Here is a 14,645-nt window from a genome sequence, read left to right as displayed (position 1 = left end):
CGTGCACATCAGGGGGCTGTGCCCTGCACAGTAGTAGATGGTTGTGACAGAAAAGGGGTCCACCCCCATTAGGTCACCAAGGCAAGGAGGTGGGCTGTGTGCAACAGGTGTCGTGCGCACCACTTCTTATCTGTGGGCTGGAGACTTCAAAGGATTTCTAATAGAAGGATACTGTAAGCTTAATGCACTGGGAGCTGACAGACTTGTGCTTTTCTCTTAAGATATTTATAGGAGGATTCTTTGAGTTAGCACAGAAGCGAGAAAAGACTGACAGGGTGTACAGCTGCAGTGACTGGTCACACCAGAGGAGTTCTTCTCTTTTGGTTACTTCCAGGATCTCAGGCCTGAGGCCTACTTTCCACAGGAACTGGATGCAAGGTACTACAACTCCTTTATCAGGAGGAGAGGCACTTGCTCCAAGCCTGCCATACAGCCTATGCCCTTTCAGACAGGGACGCCACCGCCTGGATCTTTTGTTCTTGTCCTGGTCTGGCTGTTTTCCCAAGTACTGCTTCTGTTCTGTGACTGCTCTAGACATTCCCCCTACTACAAACTACTATATGGTTATATAAAAGGATCATATAAATCAGCACTAAATGTGTCAGTACAGCTCCAACTACAATACCTATATGATTATATAAAACTAAGTATGCTAGATATATGTAAGCAGTAAGTTACACTTGAAGCACTAATTCTATAAACGAATACATGATTATATATGAATGATTATATAAAGGAAACAGCTGAGCAATAACACTCTAAACTAAGATATTCTTCAGGTACTAGTTGTGCCTGGGGTCTGGACAGTTCTTTCCTCGGTGCCCATGGAGGGTGTTACCCACACATTGGGTTAGAGGAGCACAGGGAAACCTTACAATTTCTCGCTACTAAAAGTGTGCTCGATTTTGCAGGTCTTCTAGATGAATTTATCTTTCCTTTTGTTTATCCTGTGAAGTACTTTGAATTTTACTACCTTTTAGTGATAAATAACTCAGCCTTAAAACATTTTGCTTACTATCATTTTATCAATGTCCATATGTAATAATTGACATAGTTGTACTTAGATTACATACCATTTTAATCTTATTTTTTCCTTTAGTATGTCATGAATATTTCCATGTATCTGTTTCTATTTTCTGCTACTATATCAGAGTTCCACAGATGAGGTAATTTATAAACAATAGAAGTTTATTTGGCTCATGATTCTGGAGGTGGACAAGTTCAAGATCATGGTACTGGCATCTGGTGAGGGCCTTCTTAATGAGTTATTCTATGGTGGAACGGCAGAAGGGCCAGAGAGCATGCAAGAATAGAAAGGAAGTCAGGAAAGGGTACAGTTTCTGCTTTCTGCACATGGCTAGCCAGTTTTCCCAACACCATTGATTAAACAGAAATCCTTTCCACACTGCTTGTTTTTGTGAGGTTTGTCAAAGATCATATGGTTGTCCCTTCCTAACACCTTACACTAAAATTAACTCCATTAAAGACTTAAACATAAGACCTAACACTGTAAAAACCCTAGAAGAAAATCTAGGCAAAACCATTCAGGACATATCATAGGCAACGACTTCATGACTAAAACACTAAAAGCATTGGCAACAAAAGCCAAAATAGACAAACGGGACCTAATTAAATTCCAGAGCTTTTGTACAGCAAAAGGAACAATAATCAGAGTGAACCAGCAACCAAAAGAATGGGAAAAATTTTTGCAATCTACCCATCTGACAAAGGGCTAATATCCAGAATCTACAAAGGACTAAAACAGATTTACAAGATAAAAACAAGCCCATTCAAAAGTGGGTGATGGATATGAACAGGCACTTTTCAAAAGAAGACATCGATGAGGCCAACAAACATATGAAAAAATGCTCATCATCACTGATTATTAGAGAAATTCAAATCAAAACTACACTGAGATACGGTCTCACACCAGTTAGAATGGTGAACATTAAAAAATCTGGAGACAACAGATGCTGGAGAGGATGTGGAGAAATAGGGACATTTTACGCTGTTGGTGGGAGTGTAAATTAGTTCAACCATTGTGGAAGACAGTGTGGCGATTCCTTAAGGACCTAGAAATAGAAATTCTATTTGACTCAGCAATCCCATTACTGGGTATATATCCAAAGGATTATAAATCGCTCTATTATACGGACACATGCACACGAATGTTCACTGCAGCACTGTTTACAATAGCAAAGACTTGGAACCAACCCAAATGCCCATCAATGATAGACTGGGCAGGGAAAATGTGGCACATATACACCATGGAATACTATGCAGCAATAAAAACGATTAGTTGGTGTCCTTTGTAGGGACATGGATGAACCTGGAAACCATCATTCTCAGCAAACTGACACGAGCAGAAAATCAAACACCGCATGTTCTCACTCATAGGTGGGTGTTGAACAATGAGAACACATGGACACAGGGAGGGGAGCATCACATGCTAAGGTCTGTGAAGTGGGGAACTAGGGGAGGGACAGTGGTGGGGGTGGGGGTGGGGAGTTGGGGAGGGATAACAAGGGGAGAAATGCCAGATATAGGTGATGGGGAGGAAGGCAGCAAACCACATTGCCATGTATGTACCTATGCAACTGTCCTGCATGTTTTTCACATGTGCCCCCAAACCTAAAACTCAATAAAATAAAATTTAAAAAAAATAGGAAGTATACTGAATTTCATCCTTTAATCAGGAACCCACTCCTGAGATAACTAACTCACTCTGGAGATAATGGCATTAATCTGTTCCTGAGGGCAGAGCTCTCGTGATATAATCATCTCTTAAAAGTCCCAACTCTTAATATTGTCACAGTGGCAATTACATTTCATTATCAGTTTTGGATAACATTCAAACCATAGCATTGTGGTTCTGTATAGTGCTCATAATTAATTTAATGACTTCACGATAGCTTACTAAATTAATATTATATAATTTATTTGACAACTTTCCCTCATTGTAACTTAAGCTATTTCCAGGTTTTGTTTTTACCATTATATCAGGTAGTTTCATAAAAGGGACACTTTAGGTTCATTTTATCATTACTGATGAGTATTGCTTTTTTGGTTTATTTGTTTTCAAGGATAGAAATTAGAAGTAGTAGAATAGAGGATGTACTCTCTTTCATAAGATTTAGTAATATTTTTTTCCATAAAAAAATATTGAACTTACAAGCACAGACTTGTAAAGGTCCCCAACTTAATGATGGTTCAATTTGTGATTTTTTTTACATTTTTTTTTTTGAGATGGAGATTTGCTCTGTGCTGAGGCTGGAGTGCAGTGACATGATTTCAGCTCACTGCAACCTCTACCTCCTAGGTTCAAGCGGTTCCCCTGCCTCAGCCTCCCAAGTAGCTGGGACTATGGGCGTACACCATCACACATGATTCATTTTTGTAGTTATAGTAGAGACAGGGTCTCATGATGTTAGCTGGACTGGTCTAAAACTCTTGACCTCAAGAGATCCACCTGCCTTGGCCTCCCAAAGTGCTGAGTTTACAGGCATGAGCCATTGCACCTGGCCTCTAGCTACAATCTTGTATGTGTTAACTAACCTCTCCCTACCTGTCCTCCCTACATGTTATCCTTCCCAGTCTCTAGTAACCACTATTTTACTTTCTATTTTTATGAGATCAACTTTTTTAGCTTCCATATATGAGTGAGAACATGAGGTATGTGTCTTTCTGTGCCTGATTTATTTCACTTAACATAATGTCCTCTAAGCTTAACATAATGTCCTCCATGTTGGTATGAATAATAGGATTTCACTCTTTTAGGTGGGTGGCTGAATAGTATTCCATTGTACATGTATACCCCATTTAAAAAATCCATTCTCATGCCTGTAATCCCAGTATTTTTGGAGGCCGAGGCAGGCGGATCACAAGGTCAAGAGATTGAGACCATCCTGGCCAACATGGTGAAACCCTGTCTCTACTAAAAGTACAAGAATTATCTGGGCATGGTGGCACATGTCTGTAATCCCACCTACTCCAGAGGCTGAGGCAAGAGAATCACTTGAACCCAGGAGGCAGAGGTTGCAGTGAGCTGAGATCATACCATTGCACTCCAGCCTGGGTAACAAGAGCAAAACTCCATTTCAAGGAAAAAAAAATCCATTCATCTGTTGATGGACATTTATGTTGATTCCATATCTTGACTATTGTGAATAGTGCTGCAATAAACAAGAGGGCCAGATATCTCTTTGACATACTAATGTCCTTTTCACTGTATATATATCTAGTAATGGGATTGCTGGATCGTATGGTGGTTCTATTTTTAGTTTTTTGAGGAGCCTTCGTACTGTTTCCCACAATTGTGGGATCAGTTGCAACTCAGATTCCTTCTGCTGAGATTGAGAATTCTGTGTTGCCCACGGCTAATCTAAATGCTCTCTCGTTGGGTGCTAGCATAATTCTGCTCTCTTTTGTGTTTTGCTGTAACACCGCAGCACTGAGTTCCAGTTCAAAGAACCACACTCCCCTCACTCCCCCTGCCCCAAACACAGTTTCTCTCTTCACGCTGGGAGGGATCCTGTAGGCAATGCAAGACTGTCTTTCCTGTCCTCTTCAATTCCTCTATCCCTGATGTTATGTTAAAACCAGGTACTATGATCGTTCACCTGAATTTTCTGGGTTTTTTTGAAGGTATTTCTTGCATAGATGGTTGTTCAGTTTGGTGTAAGATCATGGAAGGGTTCTATTTGGCCATCTTGCTCTGCTTCTCTTTATTTTTATTTACTGTTAAAACCTGGCTCCTGGTCAGTTTTTTCCCTGTATGTAAAATTTCTTGAGGTTCTTTTGTTTTATATATTAGCAATGATTTTACAAGCTTTCTCTTTTTCTAGGAGAGCATGTAGATTACTGTGGATATTCTGTTCTTCCTATGGCTGTAGAACAAGATTTGCTAATAGCTGTAGAACCTGTGAAAACATGCACTCTCCAACTGGCCAATACAAATCCGTTGTATCCGTGAGTATTTAAAATTGCTAATGTGTTTGTATATATGGTGCTGTTTTTGCCCAAATGAACTATTTAGGAGACATCAAATTTATAACAACTCATTTAATTTACTGATATTTTGTACCTGATATTAAAAAAATTCTAAGGCCATGATTTATTGTTTGTTCATTTTGTTCATTTGTCCATTCATTTAAGGAATATTTACCAAAGACATATCATGTCCTAGACATAGTCTTAGATATCAGGTGATACAAATATAAAAATAACTCTGTCCTTGCCCAAAAGGTACTTATCATCTATTGATCTAATTATCTCCAGCAAAGTCAGGTCTGTTGTTTTCCTATGTTAGTATGGTAGCTTCTAAGTATCTTGTCATAGCATCTTACTGTGCTGCATTGTTATTATCTGTTTATTTACCTGTGTTACCCAGTAGACTGTAAACTCTGACTTCAGGCACTGTTGTCTCTCTTCTCCAATGCACTAGCATATAAAATAGAGTCTGGTGCCTAAAAGAGTTAAGTATGCTTATCTAGTATATATGCCTTATCAATTCAATGAAGTCTTTTAAAAAAAATTCTTAGTTTGCTAAGATTAAGTATACTAATGGGTATTGAGTTTAATTAAATGTCTATTTAGTATTGAAGATCCATTAAAAAAATATGGTGAATTAGTCTGATGAATTTTCTAATGTTGAGCCCTTTTGTGTTTCTGGGATAAACTCTACTTGCTTCTAATGTATTATAATGGATTTCACTTGCTCATTACAGAAAAAGATTTTGGCTTATATTTGGCATATATATGTTTGGCTTGTTGTTCATTGGTTAGTTTATCTGCAGTAACATTCATTTATTCAGAAAATGTTTTTGATAAGGCTCTATACCAGCTTGTGCAAGACAGAGAAGTTTTTTACTTTTATATGGAACTTATTGTAGAATATCTATTTTACTTTTCATTTTGCATGTTTGATAATATATCTTGTGTGTATTTTGGACCCTTGAAAAGCTCATATTATCTCAAACATATTTTCATGTAATTGTTTATGAACATTTAAAAATCAGTACATATTTTGTCATATTGATTTAGTCAAATTTAATTAATTCCAACAATAATGAATATGTGGTTTCAGTTTCATTTTTCACAAAATCAGATCTTGAGACAGACCTGGATGAAGGTCGTTTATTTGAGAAATGGTCCCAAGAGCAGTAGGAAAGAGCATGAATAATAAGTTAGGCAATTAGAGGTGAATTATCCAGATATATAGTCCCTCCTGTGGGCAAGAGGCTTGATTCTACTAGGACTCCTAGAAAGCATGCAGTATACCTCCTAGAATTGTCCCTTTGTTCTAGCATTCATTGTGTAGATATACCTTAATTTGTTTATCTACTTACCAGTGATGGACATTTAGATCATTCCCAGTTTTTGCCTGTAGGAATAATGCTGCTATGAATATTTATATACAAATGTATATGTGGACATATGTTTCATTTCTGTTGGGTAAACACCCAGGAATGGAGTGTCTGGTTTGCAATTAATTAATTAATTAATTAATTTGTTGAGAAAGAGTCTCACCCTATTGCTCAGGCTGGAGTGCCATGGGGTGATCTTGGCTCACCTCAACCTGTGCCTCCCAGTTCAAGAGATTCTCCCACTTCAGCCTCCTGAGTAGCTGGGACTACAGGCACATGCTATCAAACCTGGCTAATTTTTGTATTTTTTGGTACAGACAGAATTTCACCATGTTGACCACACTGGTCTTGAACTACTGACCTCAAGTGATCTACCTGCATTAGCCTCCCAACGTGCTGGGATTACAGGTTTCAGCCACTGCTTCCGTCTTGGTTATGGTTTGACTGTGTCCCCACCCAAATCTCATCTTGAATTGCAACTCCCACGATTCCCATGTTCCTGAAAGGAACCTGGTGGGAGATAATTGAATCATGGGGGCAGGTCTTTCCCATGCTGTTCTCATGATAATGAATAAGTCTCATGAGATCTGATAGTTTTAAAAATGGGAGTTTCCCTGAATAAGCTCTCTTTTTGCCTGCCACCATCCATGTAAGATGTGACTTGCTCCTCCTTGCCTTCTGCCATGATTGTGAGGCTTCCTCAGCCATGTGAAATTGTAAATCCATTAAACCTCTTTCTCAGTCTCAGGTGTATCTTTATTAGCAGCACGAAAACAGACTAATACAGCCTTTTAAAGAAATTTTCTGGTTGGGCATGGTGGCTCATGCCTGTAATCCCAGCATTTGGGAGGCCAAGGTGGGTGGACCACTTGAGCCTGCAGTTCAAGATCAGCTTGGACAGCATGGTGAAACCTCATCCCTACTAAAAATACAAAAAAAATTAGTTGGGCATGATGGCATGCACCTATAATCCTAGCTACTCAGGAGGCTGAGGCAGGAGAATCACTTAAATCTGGGAAGAGGAGGTTGCAGTAAGCTGAGATTGCACCACTGTACTCCAGCCAGGATGACAGAGCAAGACTCCACCTCAAAAACAAACAAACAAACAAAAAAACAAATTGAACAGTCTACATGAAGGAAAAATAAAATCCTTTGCGAACAAGCAAGTACTCAGAGATTTCATCACCACCAGACTTGCTTTCAAGAGCTGCTGAAAGAGGCTCTACACATATAAAGGAACAACCAGTACGAGCCACTCCAAAAACATACCAAATGGTAAACAGCATCAACATAATCAAGAATCTGCATCAACTAATGAACAAAACAGCAAGCTAGCATCAAAATGGCAGTATCAAATTCACACATAACAATACTATCCCTAAATGTAAATGGACTAAATGCCCCAATCAAAAGACACAGACTGGCAAATTGGATAAAAAGCCAAAACCCATCAGTGTGCTGTATCCAGGAAACCCATCCTACATGCAAGGATGCACAAAGGCTCAAAATAAAGGGATGGAGGAAGATTTACCAAGCAAATGGAGAGCAAAAAAAAGCAGGAGTTACAATTCTCATCTCTGATAAAATAGACTTTAAGGCAACAAAGATCAAAAGAGACAAAGAAGGACATTACATAATGGTAAAAGGATCAGTGCAACAAGAAGAACTAATGATCCTAAATATATACGCACCCAATACAGGAGCACCCAGATACATAAGGCAAGTTCTTAATGACTTACAAAGAGAAACTCCCACACAATAATAGTGGGAGACTTTAACACGCCATTGTCAATATTAGATAGATCAACTAGACAGAAAATTAAGAAGGATATCCAGGACCTGAACTCAGAACTGGAACAAGCAAACCTAATAGACATTTACAGAACTCTCCACCCCAAATCCACAGAATATACATTCTTCTCAGCACCACATCACACCTACTCTAAAATTGACCACATAATTGGCAATAAATCACGCCTCAGCAAATGCAAAAGAATGGAAATCATAACAAACAGCCTCTCACATCACACTGCTATTGAGTTAAAACTCAGAATGCAGAAACTAACTCAGAACCATGCAGCTTCATGGAAACTGAACAACTGGCTCTTGAATGTTGACTGGATAAACAATGAAATGAAGGCAGAAATAAAGATGTTCTTTGAAACCAATGAGAATGAAGACACAGCATACCAGAATCTTTGGGACACATTTAAAGCAGTCTCTAGAGGAAAATATATAGCAATAAGTGCCCACATGAGAAGGAAGGAGAGATCTAAAATTGAAACCCAAGCATCAAAATTGAAAGAGCTAGAGGAGCAACATTAAAAAAACTCAAAGCTGAGCAGAAGACAAGAAATAACTAAGATCAGAGCAGAACTGAAAAAGATAGAGACACAAAAAACCCTTCAAAAATTCAATAAATCCAGGAGCTGGTTTTTCAAAAAGATCAACAAAATAGACAGACCACTAGCCAGATTAATAAAAAAGAAAAGAGAGAATAACCAAATCGATGCAATAAAAAATGATAAAGGGGGTATCACCAGATTCCACAGATATTCAAACCATCATCAGAGATTATTACAAACAACTCTATGCACATAAACTAGTAAACCTGGAAGAAATGGATAAATTCCTGGACACTTGCCTCCTCCCAAGCCTAAACCAGGAAGAAGTCAAAACCCTGAATAGACCAATAACAAGGTCTGAAGTTGAGGCAGCAATTAAGAGCCTGCCACCCAAAAAAAAGCCCAGGTCCAGATAGGTTCACAGCTGAATTCTACCAGACATACAAAGAGGAGCTGGTACCATTCCTTCTGAAACTATTCCAAATAATCCGAAAAAGAGGGAACCCTTCCCAAATCATTCTATGAGACAAACATCATCCTGATACCAAAACCCAGCAGAGACTCAACAAGAAAAGAAAACTTCAGGCCAATATCCATGATGAACGTAGATGCAAAAATCTTCAGTAAAATACTGGCAAGCCGACTGCAACAGCACATCAAAAAGCTTATCCACCATGATCAAGTAGGCTTCATCCCGGGGATGCAAGGCTGGTTCAACATACGTAAGTCTATAAACGTAATTCACCACATAAAAAGAACCAAAGACAAAAACCACATGATTATCTCAATTGATGCGGAGAAGGCCTTTGACAAAATTCAACAGTCTTTTATGCTAAAAACTCTCAATAAACTAGGTATTGACGGAACGTATCTCAAAATAATAAAAGCTATTTATGACAAACCAACAGCCAATATCATACTGAACGGGCAAAAACTGGAAGCATTCCCTTTGAAACGTGGCACTAGACAAGGATGCCCTCTCTCACCACTCCTATTCAATATAGTACTGAAAGTTCTAGCCAGAGCATTCAGGCAGAAAAAGAAATAAAGGGTATTCAAATAGGAAAGGAGGAGGTCAAATTGTCTCTATTTGCAGATGACATGATTGCATATCTAGAAGACCCCATTGTCTCAGCCCAAAATCTCCTTAAGCTGATAAGCAACTTCAGCAAAGTCTCAAGATACAAAATCAATGTGCAAAAATCACAAGCATTCCTATACGCCGATAACAGACATAAAGAGAGCCAAATCAAGAACAAATTCCCATTCACAGTTGCTACAAAGAGAATAAAATACCTAGGAATACAACTAGCAAGGAACATAAAGGATCTCTTCAAGGAGAACTACAAGCCATTGCTCAATGAAATAAGACAGGACACAAACAGATGGAGAAACATTCCATGTTCATGGTTAGGAAGAATCAATATCATGAAAATGGCCACACTGCCCAAAGTAATTTACAGATTCAATGCTATTCCCATTAAGCTACCAATGACCTTCTTCACAGAAATAGAAAAAAACACCTTAAACTTCATATGGAACCAAAAGAGAGCCCGCATAGCCACGTCAATTCTAAGCAAAAAGAACAAAGCAGGAGGCATCACACTAACAGACTTCAAACTATACTACAAGGCTACAGTAATCAAAACAGCATGGTACGGGTACCAAAACAGACATATAGACCAATGGAACAGAACAGAGGCCTCGGAGGCAACACAACATATCTACAACCATCCGATCTTTGACAAACCTGAAAAAAACCAGCAATGGGGAAAGGATTCCCTGTTTAATAAATGGTGTTGGGAAAACTGGCTAGCCATGTGCAGAAAGCAGAAACTGGACCCCTTCCTGACACTTACACTAAAATTAACTCCAGATGGATTAAAGACGTAAACATAAGACCTAACACTGTAAAAACCCTAGAAGAAAATCTAGGCAAAACCATTCAGGACATAGGCGTAGGCAAGGGCTTCATGACCAAAACACCAAAAGCATTGGCAACAAAAGCCAAAATAGACAAATGGGACCTAATCAAACTCCATAGCTTCTGTGCAGCAAAAGAAGCAGTCATTAGAGTGAATCAGCAACCAACAGAATGGGAAAAAATTTTTGCAATCTACCCATCTGACAAAGGGCTAATATCCAGAATCTACAAAGAACTAAAACAGATTTACAAGAAAAAAAACAAGCCCATTCAAAAGTGGGTGAAGGATATGAACAGACACTTTACAAAAGAATACATACATGAGGCCAACAAACATGTGAAAAAATGCTCATCATCACTGGTCATTCGAGAAAGGCAAATCAAAACTACACTGAGATATCATCTCACACCAGATAGAATGGAGATCATTAAAAAATCTGGAGACAACAGATGCTGGAGAGGATGTGGAGAAATAGGAACACGTCTACACTGTTGGTGGGAGTGTAAATTAGTTCAACCATTGTGGAAGACAGTGTGGTGATTTCTTAAGGACCTAGAAATAGAAATTCCATTTGATCCAGCAATCCCATTACTGGGTATATATCCAAAGGATTATAAATTGTTCTACTATAAGGACACATGCACATGAATGTTCATTGCAGCACAGTTTACAATAGCAAAGACCTGGAACCAACCCAAATGCCCATTGATGATAGACTGGACAGGGAAAATGTGGTACATATACACCATGGAATATTATGCAGCCATCAAAAACGATGAGTTTGTGTCCTTTGTAGGGACATGGATGAACCTGGAAACCATCATTCTCAGCAAACTGACACAAGAGCAGAAAAACACTGCATGTTCTCACTGATAGGCGGGTGTTGAACAATGAGAACACATGGACACAGGGAGGGGAGCACTACACACTGGGGTCTGTTGGGGGGAAATGGGGGAGGAATGGGGTGTGGGGAGTTGGGGAGAGATAGCATGGGGAGAAATGCCAGATGTAGGTGAAGGGGAGGAAGGCAGCAAATCACACTGCCATGTGTGTACCTATGCAACAATCTTGCATGTTCTTCATATGTACCCCAAAACCTAAAATGCAATTAAAAAAAAAAGAAACACGAAAATTTTCTGTTTGCCGAAGTTGTATAATTTTACATTCTCATCAGTGGTATTACTAACATGTCTTAAAATTTTAGCTATTCTTATACATGTGTAGTAATGTATTTCAAGTTTTAAAATTTCTGATGTTGAACATCTTTTCATCTATTTATTTGCTACTTACGTGTATTTTTTGTTGAAAGGTCTTTTCAAATCATTTTCCTATTTTTGAGTTTCTTATATATTAAAGATACAAATGTGGTTTTTTTTGGTTTGTTTTCAGTTTTTAAGACCAATCTTCCTCTATCATTTCTATGTTGGTACATTATAGGCCCTCTCTTCTAGCTATTTTGAAATAATACAATACATGGTTGTTAATTATAGTCACCCTACTCTGCTGTAGATCATTAGAACTTATTTGTTCTACCTAACTGTATGTTTTTACCTATTTATCAACTTCTTTTTATTCTTTATTCACTGACCCTTCCCCACCTCTATTATCTATCATTCTACCCTGTTCCTTTATCAGATCAGTTTTCTCAGTTCTCATGTATGAATGAGAATATCCGGTATTTGTTTTTCTGTACCTGGCTTATTCCATCCACATTGCTGCAAATGACATGGTTTTATTCTTTTGTATTGTTTATTAGTATGCTATTGTGTATACATACCACATTTTCTTTATTAATTCATCTGTTAATGGACACTTAGGTTGATTCCCTATCTTTGCTATTGTGAATGGTACTGGAATAAATATGGAGTTCAGGTATCCCCTTGATATACTGATTTCTTTTCCTTTCAATCAGGCATCCCCAAACTTTTTACACAGGGGGCCAGTTCACTGTCCCTCAGACCGTTGGAGGGCCGCCACATACTGTGCTCCTCTCACTGACCACCAATGAAAGAGGTGCCCCTTCCTGAAGTGCAGCAGGGGGCCAGATAAATGGCCTCAGGGGGCCGCATGCAGCCTGCGGGCCCGTAGTTTGGGGACTCCTGCTTTAAATAATTACTCAGCATTAGGGTTGCTAGATAATATGGTAGCTGTGTTTTTTGTGTTCTGAGAAATCTCCCTACTGTTTTCTGTAATGGCTGCACTAATTTACATTCCCATCAACAATGTCCAAGTGTTCCCTTTTTTTTTTTTTTTGCATCCTTGCCAGCATCTGTTATCTTTTGTCTTATTAGTAATTGCCATTCTTACTTGGTAAGATGATGTCTCACTGTGGTTTTGATTTCCATTTTGCTGATGATTAGTGATGGTAAGCATTTTTTCATATACCTGTTTGCCATTTCTATGTGTGTCTTTGGAAAAATGTCTCTTCATGTTATTTGTCCACTTTTAAATGGGATTATTATTAGTTTTTACTGTCAAGTGTTTTGCGTTTCTTGTATATTCTAGATTTTAGTTCTTTGTTGAATGAATAGTTTGCAAATATTTTCTCCATTCAACAGGTTGTCTCCCTGCTCTGTTGATTGCTTCCTGGTTGGGTGGAAGATTTTTAGTTTTAGTTTAAAATAGTTTTATTTATCTATTTTTTTGGTCTGTACTTTTGAGATCCTAGCCATAGAATCTTTGGCTATGTCTATCCAGTAGTTTTATACTTGTAGCTGCTAAGTTTAAGTCTTTAATTCATCTTGGATTGAATTTTGTATATGGTGAGAAAGAGGGGTTCAATTCATTCTTCTGCATATGTTTATTGAGTTTTTCCAGCACCATTTATTCAAGAGGGTGTTCTTTCCTGAATGTATTTTCTTGACATCTTTGTTGAAAATGAGTTTGCTGTAAATACATAGATGTATTTCTGGGTTCTCTCTTCTGTCCCATTAGTCTTTGTGTGGGTTTTAATACCAATACCTTGCTGTTTTGGTTTCTATAGCTTTGTAATATATTTTGAGGTCAGATAGTGTGATGCCTCTTGCTTTGTTCTTTTTGCTCAGGAGTGCTTTGGCTGTTTGGGCTTTTTTTTTGGGTTTTATATATATTTTAGGACTTTTTTTCTATTTTTGTGAAAATGACAGTAGTATTTTCTTTGGCATTGAATTCAATCTGTAGATTGCTTTTGGTGCTATGTTCATTTTAACAATATTAATTTTTCCAATCCATGAACATGGGATGTCTTTTAATTTGTTTGTGTCCTCTTCAATTTCTTTCATTAGTGTTTTCTAGTTTTCCTTAGTGGTCTTTCATCTCCTTGGTTAAATTTATTCTTAGGTTTTTTTTTTTTTTTTTTTTTTTGTAGCTATTATAAACAGGATTTCTGGCTTCATTGCTTTCTCAGCTAGTTCATTATTGGTGTATTGAAATGCTGCTAATTTTTGTATGTTGATTTTTTTATATTGCAGCTTTACTAAATTTATTTGATATAAGTTTTTTTGTGGAGTCTTTAGGTTTTACTGGATGTAAGATCATGCCACCTGTGAAATGGGACAATTTAACTTCCTCCTTTTCAGCTTGGATCCTTCTGTTTTTTATTCTTGCCTGATTGCTCTGATGAAGATTTCTAGTATTATGTTGACTAGGAGTAGTGATATTGCATATCTTTGTTGGGTTCCAGGTTTTACAGGAAATGCTTCAACTTTTCTTTATATGATATGATGTTAGCTGTGGGTTTGTCACATGAGAGCTGTTGTGATATGTTTCTTCTATGCCTGATAATTGAGAGCTTTTATCGTGAAGGAATGTTCAATTTTATTACTTGCTTTCTCTGTGTCTATTGAGATGATTATATGATTTTTGTCCTTTATTCAATTGATGTGATGTGTCACATTTAGTGATTTGTGTTTCTTGAACAATCCTTGAATTTCTGGGATAAATTCCACTTGATCATTGTGTTTTATCTTTTTCATGTGCTGTTGGATTCAGTATGCTGCTATTTTGTTGAAGATTTTTACATATATGTTAAT

General features: G+C 37.9%; 2 protein-coding genes across 6 annotated transcripts in view; one reads left to right on the top strand and one right to left on the bottom strand.

The window, feature by feature from the left end:
- FAM227B (family with sequence similarity 227 member B) overlaps positions 1-14,645 on the bottom strand; it is a 349,113-nt gene that overhangs the window by 8,013 nt on the left and 326,455 nt on the right. The gene's annotated exons all lie outside the window — the stretch shown is intronic.
- Positions 1-14,645, top strand: part of GALK2 (galactokinase 2) — a 114,857-nt gene that overhangs the window by 12,803 nt on the left and 87,409 nt on the right. For all 5 annotated transcript variants that reach the window (XM_003928873.4, XM_074393629.1, XM_074393626.1 and 2 more), the window contains one exon: positions 4,845-4,968. In XM_003928873.4, the coding sequence (XP_003928922.1) occupies positions 4,845-4,968 (124 nt within the window). The remainder of the gene's footprint in view (positions 1-4,844; positions 4,969-14,645) is intronic.

The sequence above is a fragment of the Saimiri boliviensis genome, chromosome 2 (assembly GCF_048565385.1).
Source record: "Saimiri boliviensis isolate mSaiBol1 chromosome 2, mSaiBol1.pri, whole genome shotgun sequence".
In the NCBI taxonomy this organism is placed as follows: Eukaryota; Metazoa; Chordata; class Mammalia; order Primates; family Cebidae; genus Saimiri; species Saimiri boliviensis.
The sequence above is the reverse complement of the archived record's forward strand: the minus strand, read 5'-3'. Positions and strand labels throughout refer to the sequence as shown.